This window comes from Portunus trituberculatus, chromosome 2, assembly GCF_017591435.1.
Source record: "Portunus trituberculatus isolate SZX2019 chromosome 2, ASM1759143v1, whole genome shotgun sequence".
Classification (NCBI taxonomy): Eukaryota; Metazoa; Arthropoda; class Malacostraca; order Decapoda; family Portunidae; genus Portunus; species Portunus trituberculatus.
Window position 1 is genome coordinate 2,348,739 of NC_059256.1, and position 21,347 is coordinate 2,370,085.

Here is a 21,347-nt window from a genome sequence, read left to right on the forward strand (position 1 = left end):
CAACACCTTGTGGGTAGCTACGGATGAGTTCTAGTATAGTAGTTGTAGTAGTAGTAGTAGTAGTGGTGGTTATGAGATATAGTATGTATCGACCTAGTAGAAGTTCTTGGGGTTTTTCAGGGTTCTAGTGGAAGTTATTGGGGTTTTTCAGGGTTCTAGTGGAAGTTATTGGGGTTTTTCAGGGTTCTAGTGGAAGTTATTGGGGTTTTTCAGGGTTCTAGTGGAAGTTATTGGGGGCTTTCAGGGTTCTAGTGGAAGATATTGGGGTTTTTAAGGGTTTTCAAGGAAGTTATTGGGTTTTTCAGGGTTCTAGTGGAAGCTATTGGGGTTTTCAGGGTTCTAGTGGAAGTTATTGTGGTTTTTCAGGGTTCTAGTTGAAGTTATTGGGTTTTTTCAGGGTTCTAGTGGAAGTTATTGGGGTTTTTCAGTGTTCTAGTGGAAGTTATTGGGGTTTTTCAGGGTTCTAGTGGAAGTTATTGGGGTTTTCAGGGTTCTAGTGGAAGTTATTGGGGTTTTCAGGGTTCTAGTGGAAGTTATTGGGGTTTTTCAGGGTTCTAGTGGAAGTTATTGGGGTTTTCAGGGTTCTAGTGGAAGTTATTGGGGTTTTCAGGGTTCTAGAGGAAGTTATTGGGTTTTTCAGGGTTCTAGTGGAAGTTATTGTGGTTTTCAGGGTTCTAGAGGAAGTTATTGGGTTTTTTCAGGGTTCTAGTGGAAGTTATTGATGTTTTTTTCTCAGGGTTTTCAAGGAAGTTATTGAGGTTTTTCAGGGTTCTAGTGGAAGTTATTGGAGTTTTCAGTGTTAAGGTAAGTTTTTTGGGGTTTTTCAGGGTTTACGGGGGTCAACAGGCTAAAGAAGACATGCTAACTGAAAGCCCACTTGTTAGGGAAAAATTACCTTGACTTCGAATGCGTAGTTCCACCTGTACCACGCCACCCCCCTCCATCCACCTCCTAGTTGAAGTTATTGGTACGTTTCATGATTAACCCCTTCAGTACTGGGACACATTTTTACCTTGAGTACCATTAGACCATTCTATTGACATTAGGAAGGGTGTATGGAGGGCAGAAGATTAATGGCCACAGTCTTCACAATTTTAATTGAGTTCAGTACTGGGACACTATTTTAATTGAGTTTTGAGCACCATTAGACCATTTTATTGACATTAGCAAGGGTGTATGGAGGGCAGAAGATTAATGGCCACAGTCTTCACTATTTTAATTGAGTTTTTTGAACCATTAGACCATTTTATTGACATTAGCAAGGGTGTATGGAGGGCAGAAGATTAATGGCCACAGTCTTCACTATTTTAATTGAGTTTTGTGTACCATTAGACCATTTTATTGACATTAGCAAGGGTGTATGGAGGGCAGAAGATTAATGGCCACAGTCTTCACTATTTTAATTGAGTTTTGTGCACCATTAGACCATTTTATTGACATTAGCAAGGGTGTATGGAGGGCAGAAGATTAATGGCCACAGTCTTCACTATTTTAATTGAGTTTTGTGCACCATTAGACCATTTTATTGACATTAGCAAGGGTGTATGGAGGGCAGAAGATTAATGGCCACAGTCTTCACTATTTTAATTGAGTTTTGTGCACCATTAGACCATTTTATTGACATTAGCAAGGGTGTATGGAGGGCAGAAGATTAATGGCCACAGTCTTCACTATTTTAATTGAGTTTTGTGCACCATTAGACCATTTTATTGACATTAGCAAGGGTGTATGGAGGGCAGAAGATTAATGGCCACAGTCTTCACTATTTTAATTGAGTTTTGTGCACCATTAGACCATTTTATTGACATTAGCAAGGGTGTATGGAGGGCAGAAGATTAATGGCCACAGTCTTCACTATTTTAATTGAGTTTTGTGTACCATTAGACCATTTTATTGACATTAGCAAGGGTGTATGGAGGGCAGAAGATTAATGGCCACAGTCTTCACTATTTTAATCCCCCACATGAGTCTTGAAATGTGTGGATTCTGAAACCCTTTGCTCTCTCCCCATCACTGGTTTCCAAAGGCTGTAGTTGAAGATACTCGTGTTTTTTAGGGTATTTTCACGGTTCTGGTGATGGATTAGTAAGATTTATGGTTATTTAAAAGTAAAAACTCTTGAAAATGAAGTTAATTATCTCTGGCCTTGGAAAATTAATTGTGGTGAGAGCTAATCTGGGCAAACTCTTATCTCTTGGCTCCTGCTGGCTCTAAAACTATCAAGGCTGTCTTTCAGGAATATTAATAGTTTGCCCTTAGATAATAATGCAGTGTGTCTTATTAATTTGTCCATTATTTTTTTATTACCATTAGTGTGTGTGTGTGTGTGCGCATTTTCACCCACTCGATAAGTTACCAGCCTAAAACTAAATAAAAAAACAAACCAAATTAAACACTTCTAAACCTCCACAAAAATACATGACCTACTAAAAACCTTAAACTACCTTCCCAAACCCTTAAATACCCCTTAAATACCTTAGAAAATTAATAATAAGCTTTTTCTGTCCACCAATCACACTCCGCCAGATTTGTTTACCTAGAGAGGCGGCGTGGTGACCAGAGCCGAGAGTGGGAAATATTTTAACCTTTTTCACATTTTCTCCATTAATATCAATCAGGTTGGGTTAATTTTACGTGTGAGGGTTGAGAAGTGTCCTGTGGTGATGTGGGTATACGTGGATAGTGGGTGTTGCATGTGGATACTGAGAAATTACGGGTTAAATAAGGGAGAAGGTGGAGAAAGAGAGAGAGAGGACGTAGTTTTTCCGTGTCAAATCTTAATAATTCCTCTATTTAATCCCCAGCATGCGTTTGGATTACGTGGTGGTGATGGTGATGGCAGTGGTGGTGGTGGTGAGTGGTGGTGAGGAGGAGAAGAAGAAGGAGAAGGTGAAGAAGTTACAGATAGGAGTGAAGAAGAGAGTGGACAACTGCACACTTAAGAGCAGACGAGGCGACCTGCTTCATATGCACTACGCGGTGAGAGAGAGAGAGAGAGAGAGAGAAGGTGGTAGTTTGAGAGATATAGAGAGAGTGGGAGGAGTAAGGTGGTAATTTGAGAGAGAGAGAGAGAGAGAGAGAGTTATTGCATTATTTAACATAACCTAACTAAAGAAAGAGTTAGAGAGAGAGAGAGAGTGTTTGTATTAAAGAGAGAGAGAGAGAGAGAGAGAGAGAGAGAGAGAGAGAGAGAGAGAGAGTTACTGAATGATCTAACCACCCCACCCCACCCCACACAGGGCAAGCTGGAGGACGGCACAGAGTTTGACAGCAGCTATCCCCGAGGCCAGCCACTCACCTTCACTCTGGGGTCAGGGCAAGTCATCCGAGGCTGGGACCAGGGACTCATTGGGTAAGCTGAGAGAGAGAGAGAGAGAGAGAGAGAGAGAGAGAGACAGACAGGCAGGCAGAAAATTTAGGTGTTTTTGAAGGAGAGAGAGAGACAGACAGGCAGGCAGGCAGGCAGAAAATTTAGGTGTTTTTGAAGGAGAGAGAGAGACAGACAGACAGGCAGGCAGAAAATTTAGGTGTTTTTGAAGGAGAGAGAGAGAGACAGACAGACAGACAAAATTTAGGTGTTTTTGAAGGAGAGAGAGAGAGAGAGAGAGAGAGACAGAAAATTTAGGTGTTTTTGAAGGAGAGAGAGAGAGAGAGAGAGAGAGAGAGAGAGAGAGAGAAAATTTAGGTGTTTTTGAGAGAGAGAGAGAGAGAGAGAGAATTTAGGTGTTTTTGAAGGAGAGAGAGAGAGAGAGACAGACAGACAGACAGGCAGGCAGAAAATTTAAGTGTTTTTGAAGGAGAGAGAGAGAGAGAGAGAGAGAGAGAGAGAGAGACAGACAGAAAATTTAGGTGTTTTTGAAGGAGAGAGAGAGAGACAGACAGAGAAAATTTAGGTGTTTTTGAAGGAGAGAGAGAGAGAGAGAGACAGACAGACAGACAGACAAAATTTAGGTGTTTTTGAAGGAGAGAGAGAGAGACAGACAAAATTTAGGTGTTTTTGAAGGAGAGAGAGAGAGAGAGAGAGAGAGATATGTTGGACCTGGTTTGCTTATTCTGTTGCTCTCTCTCTCCACACCCTTCTCTTCTTCCTCCTCCTCCTTCCCCTCTTCTCTCGTCCCTCTCTCCCTCTTCTCTAACCCCCCCTCTCCCTCTCTCCCCCAGGATGTGTGAGGGGGAGAAGAGGAAACTTGTGATACCCTCGGACCTTGGCTATGGGGCATCCGGGGCGCCCCCCAAGATACCCCCCCACGCCACCCTGGTCTTCGAGGTGGAGCTGGTCAAGATAGAGAGAAAGGAGGAGCTCTGAGGATAAATGTGGAGTGTGTTTGGATGTGTTTGAAGGTGTTTGGGGGTGTTTGAATGTGTTTGGATGTGTTTTGAGGGTGTTTGGATGTGTTTAGGGATATTTGGAGTGTGTTTAAGTGTTTTTGGGATGTTTAGGGGTAGTCTGGGGTGTTTGTGGGGGCTTAGAGGTGTTTTGAGAGTGTTTGGATGTGTTTGTTGGGGTTTAGGGGTGTTTTGAGGGTGTTTGGATGTATTTGTGGGGGTTTAGGGGTGTTTGAGTGTGTTTTCGGGTGTTTGAATGTGTTTTTGGGTGTTTGAGGGTGTTTGGATGTGTTTTTGGGGTGTTTGAATGTGTTTTGAGTGTGTTTGGATGTATTTTGGTGTGTTTGGGTGAGTTTTGAGTGTTTGAATGTGTTTGGGAGTGTTTAGGATATGTTTGTGGGTGTTTGGTGTTTGGAGTGTGTTTGAGTGTGTAGTAGGGGATAAAAGTGTGTTTAAGTGTGTTTTTTGGATGTTTGGGTGTGTTATGGGGGATATAAGTGTATTTATGAGTGTTTTGGGTGTGTTTTTGAGTGTTTTGATGGACAGAATAGAGGTGTGGTGTATCTTGGTGTGTTAGTGTGAGTGAGTGTGTTTAGAGTGTGTTGGGTGTGTTTTAGGGTTTATTAGGGTGTTTTGCTGTTTTTGAGGGTTTTAAGGTGTTTTGATTGCTAAATTAGGTGTGTGTGTGTTTGTGTGCATGTTAGGATGTTTGGGTGTGTTGTAAGGGTGTTTGGGTGTGTGGATGAGGTATTAGGGTGTGTTTTGGGTGTTTAGGGGAGTGCACAGGCTTGTTTTGTGTGTGTGTGTGTGTTTATTTTATGTTTGTGTGACTAGAAAGTTAAAATACTCACTTTTCACCCTAAAATGTTAGTGTGTGTGTTTGTGTGTATGGCTGGGAGAAGTCGTGTGTGTGTGTGTGTGTGTGTGTGTGTGTGTGTGTTTTTAATACTACCTAATGTTCTGCCATCACTGTGGTGTTTAAGTGTGTTTTTCTGCAATTGTATCTTTCGGAGGGTGACCAAAACAAACAGCGAGTGTTTAGAGGGGGCAATAAAACACCGGATGTACAAAATTGTCTTATTATTAACTGACACACACACACACACACTTGTCTTTATATATGTATGCTTACAAACACACACACACACACACACTCTTTATCCTCTTAAAACACACAAACACACACAAACACTACTACAGCTGATGGCAGTGTGTGGGTGTAGGAGGGTGTAGCAGCAGCAGCGGCGGCGGCAGCAAACGCACTCCAAACACAGACAAATCGACACATGTTTTGAGAAATTATCAAAATATATTATTATTATTATTATTATTACTATTATCATTATTGGTTTAAGTTCATTCTCTCTCTCTCTCTCTCTCTTTATGTGTGTGTGTGTGTGTGTGTGTGTGTGTGAGTGCAATAAAAAGTCATACATAGATTCTAAGTTGTCTAATTCACACACACACACACACACACACACACACGCTTAAAATCATACAGAATACTGATCACTATATTTGTAATCTTAACCTCTACACACACACACACACAATTACTTACACACAGAGAGAGTGTGTGTGTGTGTGTGTGTGTGTGAGGAAAAAATTTGGCTTAAAGAAAATAAATACAGACACGCACACACACACACACACACACATATACAAACACACACACAAACGCACACATACATATACAAACACACACACAAACGCGCACATACATATACAAACACACAAACGCGCACATAAAAACGCTCACACACATTAATAGGATAAAAATACATGCCTCTCTCTCTCTCTCTCAGGAACAAACAGATGACGTGTACAAAATTGTCGTTTTTTTATTGTATTTTTAAAGGTACGTTTTAAATCGGGAAGGAAAAACAGGATCAAACTTATACTTAGTGGAAATGTATGACAAACACACACATGCACACAAACGCCATCCAAACACACTAACACAAGAGACAGTTTTCACACACACACACACACACACACACAAACACTCTCCAAACACACACAAACACCAAAAAACACACCCTAAACACACACCAAAGCACATCAAGACTCGACCTTTGCCTCGCCCTGTCCGCCAGCACCACCACCACCTCCACCACCACCACCACCACCACCTTTCTCCTCTTTCCCAACCACCTCCTTCTTCCCCATAGCCTCGTCAGTCCCGTTGTTCGCTGAGGCCGTTTCCTCGACGTTTTGCTCTTTTTCTTGGGTTTAAAGGACCTCTCATCTCTCCTCCCTCCTTCCCCTTCATCCTCTGAGTCGGAATATTCGTTATCTGGTGCAATTCTTTTATCCGATGCGCGGATAGAGATACGTTCGTCTGGGCTTACCTTGTCCTCATCCTCACTCTCTTCCGCCAAGCCGTCCTCGGGGATTGCTGTGGTTTAGGGGCGTTTGATTAGGTTAGATTAGGTTAGGTTGGTGTGTACATAAAACACCCAAAATCTGCCAAAACTCCCTAAAAACTCACTAAAATATGGTAAAAACACCTGAAATATAGCCAAAACACCCCAAATATCCTTTAAAAACACACACATTCAAACAAATATCCAAAACATCCCTAAAACACCCCAAAACACATACAAAACATCCCTAAACACCCTAAAACCCACCACCAAAATACCCTAAACCCACCAAAAACATCCCAAACACAAACCCCCAACCCACCAAAACACATCAAACACACCCAAAACACCCCAAACCATCCCAAAACACCCCAAACTCACCTGAAGTCCCCAAACCCACTAAACCCACCAAAACACACTCAAAACACACTCATAACACCCCAAACACCAAAACACTCCAAAACACACCAAAAACACTCCAAAAATACACGCAAAACACCACAAAAAACCCCAAACCCACCCAAACACACCAAAACCACCCCACAACACCCAAAAAACCCCCCAAAACACACTCACCAATGCTCTGAACCCCCGGCGCATGAGACAGCATTCTCAGATTCTCAAAGAGGCGCGTCTTAATCTTGTGAGGGATACTAATACTCTAAAAACACACACGTATCCAAACACATACCCAAAACACCCCCCAAAAAAACACTTCAAAACACCCCTTAGAATGCCCCCCTCAAAAACCCACCTAAACACATACCCAAAACACTCTAAAAACACTCAAAACATCCCTAAAAACACCCCAAAACACCTCAAACCCACCAAAACACCCCAAACACACCAAAATACACACCCAAAACATCCTATAAAACCTAAAACACCCAAAAACACCCCACATCATCTCAAAACACCAAAACCCACCAAAACACCCCAAACCACCAAAACACTCCAAAACCCACTAAAACACATCAAACACACTCAAAACACCCCAAAACCCAAACACACCAAAAACACACTCAAAACTTACCAAAAACACTCCAAAACACACTCAAAACACCCCAAAAAAACAAAAACCCACCAAAAACACCCCACAACACCCAAAAAACCCCCCCAAACACACTCACCAATGCTCTGAACCCCCGGCGCATGAGGCAGCATTCTCAGATTCTCAAAGAGGCGCGTTTTAATCTTGTCGAGGTACTCTGGAGTGTTCTGGTTGGCCATGTTTGAGGGGCTAATGTGCAGCTTGAAGTCCGGACCAAAGTACTCAAAGTAGTCATTATAAGGCAGTTCGTTGGCTATGTCTGTGCTGAGGGCCACTGCTGTCTCGTAGGTCCAGCACCGGGCCACGTTGCGGATCGTGTACCCTCCCCCGCCAAGCAGTAGCAGTGGCAGGTTGTACTTCTTGACAAATTCTACACATTTGGCGTGTCCTGTGGGTGTAGAGGGTGTTTTAATGGGTGTTTTTGGTGAGTGAGGGTGTTTTAAAGGGTGTTTTTGGTGATTCAGGGTGTTTTTGGTGACTAAGGGTGTTTTAAAGGGTTTTTGATGATGGAGGGTGTTTTTGGTGACTGAGGGTGTTTAAAAGGGTGTTTTTGGTGATTTAGGGTGTTTTAAAGTGTTTTAAAGGGTGTTTTTGGTGACTGAGGGTGTTTTTGATGATGCAGGGTGTTTTAATGGGTGTTTTTGGTGAGTGAGGGTGTTTTAAAGGGTGTTTTTGGTGACTGAGGGTGTTTTAAAGGGTGTTTTTGGTGACTGAGGGTGTTTTCGATGATGCAGGGTGTTTTAAAGGGTGTTTTTGGTGACTGAGGGTGTTTTAAAGGGTGTTTTTGGTGACTGAGGGTGTTTTAAAGGGTGTTTTTGGTGACTGAGGGTGTTTTAAAGGGTGTTTTTGGTGATTCAGGGTGTTTTAAAGGGTGCTTTTGGTGACTGAGGGTGTTTTAAAGGGTGCTTTTGGTGACTGAGGGTGTTTTAAAGGGTGTTTTTGGTGACTGAGGGTGTTTTAAAGGGTGTTTTTGATGATTCAGGGTGTTTTAAAGGGTGTTTTTGGTGACTGAGGGTGTTTTAAAGGGTGTTTTTGATGATTCAGGGTGTTTTAAAGGGTGTTTTTGGTGACTGAGGGTGTTTTAAAGGGTGTTTTTGGTGAGTGAGGGTGTTTTTGATGATGCAGGGTGTTTTAAAGGGTGTTTTTGGTGAGTGAGGGTGTTTTAAAGGGTGTTTGTGGTGACTGAGGGTTTTTAAAGGGTGGTTTTGGTGACTGAGGGTGTTTTAAAGGGTGGTTTTGATGATTCAGGGTGTTTTAAAGGGTGTTTTTGGTGACTGAGGGTGTTTTAAAGGGTGTTTTGATGATTCAGGGTGTTTTAAAGGGTGTTTTGGTGACTGAGGGTGTTTTAAAGGGTGTTTTTGGTGACTGAGGGTGTTTTAAAGGGTGTTTTGATGATTCAGGGTGTTTTAAAGGGTGTTTTGGTGACTGAGGGTGTTTTAAAGGGTGTTTTTGGTGATTCAGGGTGTTTTAAAGGGTGTTTTTGGTGACTGAGGGTGTTTTAAAGGGTGTTTTTGGTTATTCAGGGTGTTTTATAATGTTTTTTGGTGACTAAGGGTGTTATAAAGGGTGTTTTGGTGACTGAGGGTGTTTTAAAGGGTGTTTTGGTGATTCAGGGTGTTTTTGATGATGTACGGTGTTTTAAAGGGTGTTTTTGATGATGTACGGTGTTTTAAAGGGTGTTTTTGATGATGGAGGGTGTTTTTGGTGATTCAGGGTGATTTTGGTGACTGAGGATGTTTTAAAGGGTGTTTTTGGTGAGTGAGGGTGTTTTAAAGGGTGTTTTTGGTGAGTGAGGGTGTTTTAAAGGGTGTTTTTGGTGAGTGAGGGTGTTTTAAAGGGTGTTTTTGGTGACTGAGGGTGTTTTAAAGGGTGTTTTTGGTGAGTGAGGGTGTTTTTGATGATGCAGGGTGTTTTTGGTGAGTGAGGGTGTTTTTGATGATGCAGGGTGTTTTTGGTGAGTGAGGGTGTTTTAAAGGGTGTTTTTGGTGAGTGAGGGTGTTTTAAAGGGTGTTTTTGGTGAGTGAGGGTGTTTTAAAGGGTGTTTTGGTGACTGAGGGTGTTTTAAAGGGTGTTTTTGGTGAGTGAGGGTGTTTTGATGATGCAGGGTGTTTTGGTGAGTGAGGGTGTTTTTGATGATGCAGGTGTTTTTGGTGAGTGAGGGTGTTTTAAAGGGTGTTTTGGTGAGTGAGGGTGTTTTAAAGGGTGTTTTGGTGAGTGAGGGTGTTTTAAAGGGTGTTTTGGTGACTGAGGGTGTTTTAAAGGGTGTTTTGGTGAGTGAGGGTGTTTTTGATGATGCAGGGTGTTTTTGGTGAGTGAGGGTGTTTTTGATGATGCAGGGTGTTTTTGGTGAGTGAGGGTGTTTTAAAGGGTGTTTTTGGTGATTCAGGGTGTTTTAAAGGGTGTTTTTGGTGATTCAGGGTGTTTTAAAGGGTGTTTTTGGTGAGTGAGGGTGTTTTAAAGGGTGTTTTTGGTGATTCAGGGTGTTTTTGGTGACTGAGGATGTTTTAAAGGGTGTTTTTGATGATGGAGGGTGTTTTAAAGGGTGTTTTTGATGATGCAGGGTGTTTTTGGTGACTGAGGGTGTTTTAAAAGGGTGTTTATGGTAACAGGATATCTATTGTGTGGTTTTGAGTGTTTTAGGGTGTTTTGGGTGTATTTGGGAGTGTTTTGGTGGGTTTTTATGGGTTTTGGGTGTATTTTGAAGCATTTGTGTGTGTGTGTGTGTGTGTGTGTGTGTGTGTGTGTGTGTGTGTGTGTGTGTGTGTGTGTGTGTGTGTGTGTGTGTGTGTGCCTTACCCTTCAGTGTGAGATTAAAGCAGCCCAGTCTATCGCCAGAGAGTGAGTCAGCGCCACACTGCAGTACAATGGCTGACGGCTGGTATGTCTCCATCACCTGGACAAACACACACACAATTTTACACACAGGACAGAGAATTGAGTTACTACGATTACTACTACTACTACTACTTACTACTCTTACTACTACTACTACTACACTTGACCTGGTTCGTAGATTGCAAAAGTCCATTCTTTGCATAAGTGCGTAAAAAACTATAAATTGTACGTAAAATATTGTGTAAGCATTAGGAAATCATTCAAGCTGTATTACAAAGCTTTAAGTACAATATATAAGCTGAAATAGATAAGCACGGACTGAAGATTAATTAAACATGGCCGCGAACAGCTAATGACGCAACCAGGGACAAACAATTCTAATATTTGTCCGTAGATTAAACCGAACTGCAGAATTTGTCCATAGTTTCCAAAATCCGTTGATGGGAGTTCTGTTGTTCCCAGGGTCGAGTGTACTACTACTACTACTACTACTACTACTACTACTACTACACCACCACTACTTGCCTTGGTGAGAATAGGGACAAAGATGCTCTCGTAACTCTCGTCGTCAATGCCGTCTCTCAGCGGGAAATTGACGGCATAATATTTGCCCTTTCCTGCACCAATGTCCTGCCACGGAGAGACGGAGAGTGAGAGAGTGAGAGTGAGAGAGAGAGAGAGAGAGAGAGAGAGAGAGAGAGAGAGAGAGAGAGAGAGAGAGTGAGAGAGATGGATAGACAGACACACATATAACACACCACACACTGTCTTGCCTGCCTGCCTGTCCAAACACCCTTAAAAACATCCTAAAACATTCTTAGTATCCCTTAAAAACACCCAAACACCTTTAAAAACATCCTAAAACATTCTTAACATCCCAAACACCCTTAAAAACACCCTAAAACATCCTTAGTATCCCTCAGAAACATCCAAACACCCTTAAAACACCCAGACACCCTTAAAAACACCCAAACACCCTAAAACATCTTTAATATCCCTCAAAAATACCCAAACACCCTTAAAAACACCCTAAAACATCCTTAATATCCCTCAAAAACACCCAGACACCCTTAAAAACACCCAAACACCTTTAAAATCACCCAAACACCCTTAAAAACACCCAAACACCCTTAATATCCCTAAAAAATACCCAAACACCCTTAAAAACACCCAAACACCCTAAAACATCCTCAAAATACCTCAAAAATCACCCAGACACCCTTAAAACACCCAAACACCTTTAAAATTAAAACACCCTAAAACATCCTTAATAAACACACCAAACACCCTTAAAAATACCCAAACACCCTTAAAAACACTCAAAAACCCTTAAAAACACCCAAAGATTCAAACCTGCAAATGCCTCCCTCCCCCCACCGCCCCCTCCACTTACCCTGAGGTCGCCAGTGCCAGGGAAGTACTCGCCATACTTGTGGAAAGACACTGTCATGACCCGATCAGTGGTGTAGAATGCCTCCTCAACACCGTCGCCATGGTGAATGTCAATGTCAATGTACAGAACACGCTGGTGGTACTTCAAGAGCTCCAGGATTGCCAGCACGATGTCGTTCACGTAACAGAACCCAGATGCCTCACTCTGCAGGGGTTTGAAGTGGGTTTTAGGGGGTTTTGAGATGTTTTGTAGTGTTTTTGAGTGTTTTGGGGTGTTTTGAGATATTTTTGGGATGATATTGGGGTGTTTTGAGTGTTTTGGGTGTTTACGGCATGTTTTGATGTGTTTAGGAATGTTTTTGAGTGTTTTGGGGTGTTTGTGGGTGTTTTGGGGTGTTTTGTAGTGTTTTAGGGATGTTTTTGAGAGTTTTAAGAATATTTTGGGGTGTTTTGAGGGTATTTTGGAGTGTTTTGCAGTGGTTTTGGGGTGTTTTAGAGGAGTTTTGAGTGTTTTGAAGTCAATGTCGATGTACAGAACACGCTGGTGGTACTTCAAGAGCTCCAGGATTGCCAGCACGATGTCGTTCACGTAACAGAACCCAGATGCCTCACTCTGCAGGGGTTTGGAGAGGTTTTTAGGGGGTTTGAAGGATGTTTTGAGATGTTTTGGGGTGTTTTGTAGTGTTTTGGGGTGTTTTGAGGTATTTTTGGGATGATATTGGGGTGTTTTTGAGTGTTTTGGGCATGTTTTGATGTGTTTAGGGATGCTTTTGAGTGTTTAGGGGTGTTTGTGGGTGTTTTGGGGTGTTTTGTAGTGTTTTAGGGTGTTTTAGGGATGTTTTTGAGAGTTTTAAGAATGTTTTGGGGTGTTTTGAGGGTATTTTGGAGTGTTTTGCAGTGGGTTGGGTGTTTTAGGGGAGTTTTGTGGGGTTTTGATGTCTATGTCAATGTACAGAACACGCTGGTGGTACTTCAAGAGCTCCAGGATTGCCAGCACGATGTCGTTCACGTAACAGAACCCAGATGCCTCACTCTGCAGGGGTTTGGAGAGGTTTTTAGGGGGTTTGAAGGGTGTTTTAGGGGGTTTTTGGGGTGTTTTGGGATGTTTTGAGGTATATTGGGGTGTTTTTGAGTGTTTTGGGGTGTTTACGGCATGTTTTGATGTGTTTAGGGATGTTTTTGAGTGTTTTGGGGTGTTTGTGGGTGTTTTGGGGTGTTTTGTAGTGTTTTCGGGTGTTTTAGGGATGTTTTTGAGAGTTTTAAGAATGTTTTGAGGGTATTTTGGAGTATTTTGGAGTGTTTTGCAGTGAGCTGGGTGTTTTAGAGGAGTTTTGTGGTGTTTTGATGTCAATGTCAATGTACAGAACACGCTGGTGGTACTTCAAGAGCTCCAGGATTGCCAGCACGATGCCGTTCACGTAGCAGAACCCAGATGCCTCACTCTGCAGGGGTTTGAAGGAGGTTTTTGGGGGTGTTTTGGGGATGTTTTTGGGATGTTTTGGGGATGTTTTTGAGTGTTTTTGGGGTTGTGTGGGGGAGTTTTGTAATGTTTTAGGGATTTTGGGTGATTTTTGTGGTGTTTAGGATATTTTAGAGATGATATCTGGATGGTTTGTAATATTTTTGGGTGTTTTAGGGATGTTAAGGGAGTAGTTTATGGTGTTAAAGTGTGTTAAGGGAGTAGTTCGTGGTGTTAAAGTGTGTTAAGGGAGTAGTTTGTGGTGTTAAAGGGTGTTTAACACGTTAACTGCCATAAGGCAGTTTGGGAATTGCCCCGTGGTGCCATGATGTTTACCACGCTCCAACGGTCAGTGCTGTGGTAGCAGCGGAGCGAGAAGGTGGGTATGCATTTTGCTCCTCAAATAGATTCTCTTAGACCTGTCAAAGTGTTGTTACACGGGTGGTACGTATGTATGGTGATACATTAGTCTGAGCACCTCAGCAGCGCCACATGAACCACCGGTGGTCATAACATTGTATGATGCACTTGTGGCTCAAATGATGAAACAAATACTATTCATATTGAACTCCAACAGAGAAAATAAGCATTGGAAGAGAGTCTCTCTCTCTGGGAGGTAAAAGATCATCTCATTTCCTTGTTGAATTGCAAGGTCAATGTAGAACAACAAGGAAAAGGTGCAGAGGGTGCTATCAGACCCTTAGTCTAAATGAAGGAAGTGCAACTGCACCTGCAAAAGCTAGGAGAGTAAAACTGTGTGTAAAATGTGATGGCAGTCCACATCTGTGTATCTCATGTTTTGAAAGAATTCACTCTGTAAAGAAAGTGTTTGTAGGAAAAAAAAAAAAATCATTTGTCTTGCTATAAATAGGAAACAAGCATTGTAGTTGTTACAAGGACATTTATTTTGTGATGGGTATCATGAGTGATTGCATCAGATCATTATATATTTTTTTTTCAAGGACTTTGCTTTTATGTGGTAATTTTTCATTTTTGTACTTTGATGAGTGAAAAATAATGTTTGATAATTCTTAATTTGCTACTTTTTTGCTATAGAATGTAAGGAAATGCAAATTAAACTGTTTATAAACTGTTTATAAAAAAATTTTTTTCATTTCATGGAAAAAAAAAAAACATTTCCTATGTATTAATATCTTTCAATGCTATAGTTTTGAAGAAATTGACCAATAAACTATCACTTAAAATATTTGTGTTTGCATTTTGTCTATTGTATTGTTAGAAATACTGATTGAAAAGGAAAAAAACCTCATTAATGTACCACCGCTGGTACATGTGGCGGTTACTGAAGATATGAAATGTACCATCGATGGTACATATGGCGGTAAACGTGATAAGGAGTGTTTTATGGTACAATAGGAGTATTCTGTATTCCTTTACCTCTTCCTCCTCATCCACTAAACCAAAAACTTTTCCTCCTCCTCCTCCTCCTTCTTCTTCTTTTTCTTCTTCTTCTTCTTCCTCCTCCTCCTCCTCCTCCATCTCTCTCTCCACCACCATCACCACCACCTCTTCCTCCTCCTCCTCCTCCTCCTCCTCCTTCCATCTCTCTCTCCACCACCACCTCTTCCTCCTCCTCCTCCACCACCACCACCTCCTCCTCCTCCTCCTCCTTCCATCTCTCTCTCCACCACCACCTCCTCCACCACCACCTCTTCCTCCTCCTCCTCCACCACCATCTCCTACCACCACCACCTCTTCCTTCCTCCTTCACCTACTCCTCCTCCTCCTCTTCCTCCTCCTCCTCCCCTCCTCCTCACCTTCTTGGCGTGGTGCAGTCCGCCAGCCCAGTTGACAGCAATATCACAGGCCTGCTTGTTGAGTTTGACAGCACCAGCGATGGAGCCGCCTGAGGACAGCTGGCAGAACTCATACAGTCCGTCAAACACTGGGCAGTCCTCACCCACGTTGACTGGAAGGGTAGTGGTGGTGGTGGTAGTGGTAGTGGTGTCAAGTATGTCCTTAAAGTGCCCTAAACTGCCCTGAATTGTCTTAAAATGCTCTAAACTGTCCCAAATTGTCTTAAAATGTCCTAAATTATCTTAAAATGCCCTGAATTATCTTAAAATGTTCTTAATTGTCTTAAAATGCCCTGAATTGTCTTAAAATGCTCTAAATTGCCTTAAAATGCCCTAAATTGTCTTAAAATGCCATAAATTGTCTTAAAATGCCCTAAATTGTCTTAAAATGCTCTAAATTGTCTTAAAATGCTCTAAACTTTCTTAAAATGCCCTGAATTATCTTAAAATGCTCTAAACTGTCTTAAAATCCCCTAAATTGTCTTAAAAATGCTCTAAACTGTCTTAAAATGTCCCAAATTGTCTTAAAATGTCCAAAATTATCTTAAAATGGCCTGAATTGTCTTAAAAATGTCCTAAACTGTCTTACTATGCCCTAAATTGTCTTAAAATGCCCTAAATTCTTAAAATGCCCTAAATTGTCTTAAAATGCCCTAAACTGTCTTAAAATGCCCTGATTTGTCTAAAAATGCTCTAAACTGTCTTAAAATGCCCTAAATTGTCTTAAAATGCCCTAAACTGTCTTACTGTCTTAAAATGCCCTAAATTGTCTTAAAAATGCTCTAAACTGTCTTAAAATGCCCTAAATTGTCTTAAAATGCCCTAAATTGTCTTAAAATGCCCTAAACTGTCTTAAAATGGCCTAATTTGTTTTAACAATGCCCTAAACTGTCTTAAAATGCACTAAACTGTCTTAAAATGCTCTAAAATGTCTTAAAATGCCTTAAATTGTCTTCTAATGTCCTTAAAACACTTTAGACTGACTTAAAATGCCCTGAATTGTCTTAAAATGCCCTTAAAATATTCTAAACTGCCTTAAAATGCAATAAAATGTCTTATTTTACCCTAGAAATACCCTAAAATGTCTTAAAATGCCCTAAACTATCTCAAAATACAATGAACTGGCTTAAAAGGTCCTTAAAATATCCTAAACTGACTTAAAATGCCTGCAAAATACCCTAAACTGTCTTAAAAGGCCCTAAACTGTCTTGATATACCCACAAAACACCCTAAACTGTCTTGAAATGCCCTTAAACACCCCAAACTACCTTTAAATACCCTAAACTGTCTAAAAATTACCTTAAAATGACTAAACTGTTTCAAAATGCCCTAAAATGTCCTTAAAGTAGCCTAAACTGTCTTAATATGCTTTAAAATGTCCTTAAAATACCCTAAACTTTCTCAAAACACAAAAAAAATTAAAACATCCTAATTGATCTCAAAATTGCCTTAAAATACCTTAAAAACACCACAAACTGTCTCTAAACACCATAAAAAACTCTCTCTCTCTCTCTCTTACACCACTACACACACACACACACACACACACTCAGACACTCTCCCCATCTCTCTCTCTCTACACAAACACAAAAAACACACACAGCTACACTCTCACCCCCACATACACACCCTACACCCTACACCCTAAACCCTTCCCCACCCCCACACACACCTCTCCCCTCACTCTCTCTCTCCACACACAAAACACACACACAGCTACACTCTCACCCCACATACACACCCTACACCCCCCACCCCCACACACACACACTCTCTCTCTCTCACACAAACACAAACACACACACAGCTACACTCACCCCACATAAACACCCTACACCCTACACCTTCCCCACCCCACACACACACTCTCTCTCTCTCTCACACAAACACAAAACACACACACAGCTACACTCTCACCCCACATACACACCCTACACCCTACACCCCTCCCCACCCCCACACACACACACTCTCTCTCTCTCTCTCTCTCTCACACAAACACAAAACACACACACAGCTACACTCTCACCCCAACATACACACCCTACACCCTACACCCCTCCCCACCCCCGACACACACTCTCTCTCTCTCTCTCTCTCACACAAACACAAAAAAACACACACAGCTACACTCTCACCCCCCCACATACACACCCTACACCCATACCTCCACCCCCCCCCCGACATACACAGGTACATACATTTCTGCATCTGCTTGTTGTATTCATTCATATTGTCCGGACGAATGCTCCTGATAAATCTGATGTAGTCGTCACTGTGAAACTTGGTCATCTCATCCTGTGTAGCCTTGTGTGGGCGCTGTGTGGGAGTAAAAGCTGTGTATTAGAGGCTGTGTGGGTGTGTGGGTGTGTCGGTGTGTGTTGGGTAACGTTTTTGAGGTGTTTTGTGGTGTTTTTGGTGTGTTTTTTAAGGTTTGAGTGTTTATGGGTGTTCAAAAAACATCCTTATACATCTCAAAATGCCTCAAACACCTCAAAAACATCTCAAAACACCTCAAAAACACCCCAAAACACACCAAATGCACAAATATACACCCAAATTGCCTTAAAATACCTCAAAACACACCAAAAACACCCAAACACACCCTGAAACTCCCCAAACACACACACACACACACACACACACACTCAGAATACACCCTAATACCCTCTAAAACACTCAAAATACACCCAAAACACACGCAAAGCACACCAAACACATAAATTGCCCAAAAACACCTCAAAACACTCCCAAACATTAAAAACACACACAATTACACCCAAAACACACCCATACACCCAAAAACACCCACAAATTGCCCCAAAACACCTCAAAACACCCAAAACACCTTGAAACACCAAAAACACCTAAAACCTCAAACACACCCACACACACACCAAAAACACCCAAACACATCCTGAACACACACACACACAAAACACAAACACACCAAAACACTCAAACACACCAAAAACACCTCAAAACACACCCAAAAACACCACAAAACACCCTGCAACTCTCCCAAACACACACACACACCCAAAAACACTCTAACACACCAAAAACACCAAAACACACATCTCAAAAACACTTCAAAACACACCCAAAACATCTCAAAACATCTCAAAACACACCCAAAAACACCACAAAACACCCTGCAACTCTCCCAAACACACACACAAAAAAAATAAACACTCTAACACACCAAAAACACCTCAAAACACCCCAAACATCTCAAACATACCCAAAAACACCACAAAACACCCTGCAACTCCCCCAAACACACACACACACACCCAAAAACACTCTAACACACCAAAACACCCTGCAACTCCCCCAAACACACACACACACCCAAAACACACCAAAAACACTTCAAAACATCTCAAAACACACCCAAAACACCCCCAAAACACACCCAAAAACACCACAAAACACCCTGCAACTCCCCCAAACACACACACACACACACACACACACACACACACATATATCTCCATCTTGCGGTAAAGGCCATAGTTGAGGAGAAGATTGTGGGTCATTCTAATTCGATGTGGCTTCATGGGGTGACCTTGACCATAGTAGTAGTTGCCAATGTCACCTGTGGATAGTAGTAGTAGTAGTAGTAGTAGTAGTAGTAGTAGTAGTAGTAGTAGTAGTAGTAGTAGTAGTAGTGGTGGTGGTGGTGGTGGAAGGAAGGAAGGAAGGAAGGAAGGAAGGAAGGAAGAGGAGGAGGAGGAGGAGGAGGAGGAGGAGGAGGAGGAGGAGGAGGAGGAGGAGGAGGAGGAGGAGGAGGAGGAAGAAGAGGAGGAGGAGGAGGAGGAGGAGGAGGAGGAGGAGGAGGAGGAGGAAGAAAGAAAGAAAGAAAGAAAGAAAGAAAGAAGAAGAAGAAGAAGAAGAAGAAGAAGAAGAAGAGGAGGAGGAGGAGGAGGAGGAGGAGGAGGAGGAGGAGGAGGAGGAGGAGGAGGAAAAAAATGACTTCTTATATCGAAACACACTAAAAACACAACTCACCCCAAAACACATCCAAACACACCAAAACACACTTCCAAACACACAAACACACCAAAACACACTTCCAAACACACAAACACACCATAACACTTGCTATGGTAAACCACCTTGCTACGGTACACACTCACTAGCAATGGGGACACTTTACTTAAAACCCACTTATATCACTACTTTCACGCACTTTACCGGTACTTAAGGGAACTCACAAACACTTAAATGCACTCTAGGTCACACTGCACCCTTAAAGTTCACCCTGGGAGTCTTAAATACGGGGATATAAGCGATTTATAAACACACTACGGTACAGACTGGTTATCTATGGGACCTTACTTAAAGATCTATTTAAATTACTTAACACAGGCACTTCACACTTACACAGGGACACTTAGACACACTTACACACACCCTGGGACACATTGCACCCTTAAAATTCATCCTGGGACCTTAAATAGAGAAGATTTCGGGTATATATATATAAACACTACGGTACGGTTTGGTTAGCTATGGAACCATACTTAAATTTTTACTTATAATAGTTAACACAGGCACTTCACACTTACACAGGGACACTTAAACATACTTACAAACCCTGAGGAAAAAGAAAAATGGCTTAAAATTGCAAGAAAACCCCTAAATATACAAAAAACACAACACTAAAATGTACGGGTAATCTACTCATATTTAAGGGTGATTTTAGGGTTTTAGGACAATATAGGGTACATTTAAAGGTTCCTAAGGGTATAAGGGTGCTTTAGGGACTAATTCCCTTAAAAACATACCCCAAAAATACGGTACAGGTGTGAAATAAAGGGTCACATACGTACTTCCTTATTTAAGAGTGATTTAAGGGATTTTAAGGGCATCTAAGGGGGTTTAAGGGGTCATTCAGGGTTCTAGAGTGACTTAAGAACCTGAACCCTTAAAAAAAGTAACAATAAACCCTTAAAAACACGAGAAAATTCAAATAATAACAATTAGAGGACCTTTAAATGCCTCCTTAGAAACACGCCTAGTTACATACGCAGTTTTAAGGGATTTTAGGGAACTTAGAGCTGATTTTAAGGTCCGTAAGGGTGCTAGGGGGTCTTGTGTACTTACTGTCATAATAATAGCACACTTTCTTCCTGCTGTGGGGTGCTGTGGACATCTCTGTGGGCTGTGGGCTCAGACACACACGAGGCGGGAGTTGTGGGGTGGGAAGGTGTGAGGCTCGCTGGCTAGTTGCTTGGGAGAGTAAAAGGGAGAGGATGGGAGAGCGGGAGAGAGAGAGGGAGAGGGGTGAAAAAGATGTATTAAAATTTTCCGCATCTTTTTTTGTCAGTTTAATGTTGTTTTGTTGGATATTTAGTGTTTTTGTTGTAAGAGAGAGAGAGAGGCTGGGAGAGGTTGGGAGAGCGGGGAGAGAGAGAGAGAGGGAGAGGGGTGAAAAAGACTTAATAAAAATTTCCGCATCTTTTTTTGTCAGTTTAATGAGGTTTTTGTTGTAAGAGAGAGAGAGAGAGAGAGGCTGGGAGAGGTTGGGAGAGCGGTGAGAGAGAGAGGGAGAGGGGTGAAAAAGATGTATTAAAATTTTCTCTATCTTTTTTTGTCATTTTGTTGCTGTTTTGTTGTGTTTTTAGTGTTTTTGTTGTAAGAGAGAGAGAGAGGCTGGGAGAGGTTGGGAGAGCGGGGAGAGAGAGAGGGAGAGGGGTGAAAAAGACTTGATAAAATTTTCCACATCTTTTTTTGTCAGTTTAATGTTGTTTTGTTGTGTTTTTAGTGTTTTTGTTCAGAGAGAGAGAGAGAGAGAGAGAGAGTATAGCTGATTCTAAACTCTATTATATTTCCCTAATGTAAAAGAATGACTGACTTACTTCAATAATAGTCTTAAAGAAGCACAGAAGCAGGCAGGGAGTTCCAGAGTGTGCCAGAGAAAGGGATGAAAGATTGAGAGTACTGGTTAACTCTTACACACACACACACACACACACACACACACATTTGCCACCCACCCATCCATGCCAGTTTGTCAATATCTGCGTGTATATGAAGATAGATAGATAGATAGATAGATAAGATAGACAGATATATTAGTTTGATGGGTTGAT

The 21,347-nt window shown here is 41.8% G+C and overlaps 2 protein-coding genes and 1 long non-coding RNA gene across 4 annotated transcripts in view; 1 reads left to right on the plus strand and 2 right to left on the minus strand.

Annotated features, from left to right (window-relative positions):
* Positions 1 to 5,398, plus strand: LOC123502214 (peptidyl-prolyl cis-trans isomerase FKBP2-like). Of its 2 annotated transcripts, none has more exons than XM_045251470.1 (4): positions 1 to 9; positions 2,805 to 2,979; positions 3,240 to 3,352; positions 4,162 to 5,398. In XM_045251470.1, exons 2-4 carry the CDS (start codon positions 2,806 to 2,808, stop codon positions 4,304 to 4,306), a joined length of 432 nt encoding a protein of 143 aa, XP_045107405.1. In that variant the 5' UTR covers positions 1 to 9; position 2,805; the 3' UTR covers positions 4,307 to 5,398. The 2 variants fall into 2 exon arrangements, with proteins under 2 accessions (XP_045107405.1, XP_045107404.1); XM_045251469.1 differs by lacking the exon at positions 1 to 9 and adding an exon at positions 2,526 to 2,618.
* Positions 5,390 to 21,347, minus strand: part of LOC123502253 — a 22,903-nt gene continuing 6,945 nt past the window's right edge. Inside the window, exon 2 of the long non-coding RNA XR_006673841.1 lies at positions 5,390 to 5,705. This is a non-coding gene — a long non-coding RNA (uncharacterized LOC123502253). The remainder of the gene's footprint in view (positions 5,706 to 21,347) is intronic.
* Positions 6,123 to 20,498, minus strand: LOC123502239 (histone deacetylase 1-like). The gene is given in 10 exon segments (XM_045251471.1): positions 6,123 to 6,531; positions 6,534 to 6,724; positions 7,823 to 8,131; positions 10,540 to 10,636; positions 11,104 to 11,208; positions 11,972 to 12,175; positions 15,208 to 15,359; positions 17,448 to 17,565; positions 18,735 to 18,847; positions 20,359 to 20,498. Coding segments are annotated over 10 exon segments (1,482 nt in total). The 5' UTR covers positions 20,408 to 20,498; the 3' UTR covers positions 6,123 to 6,387.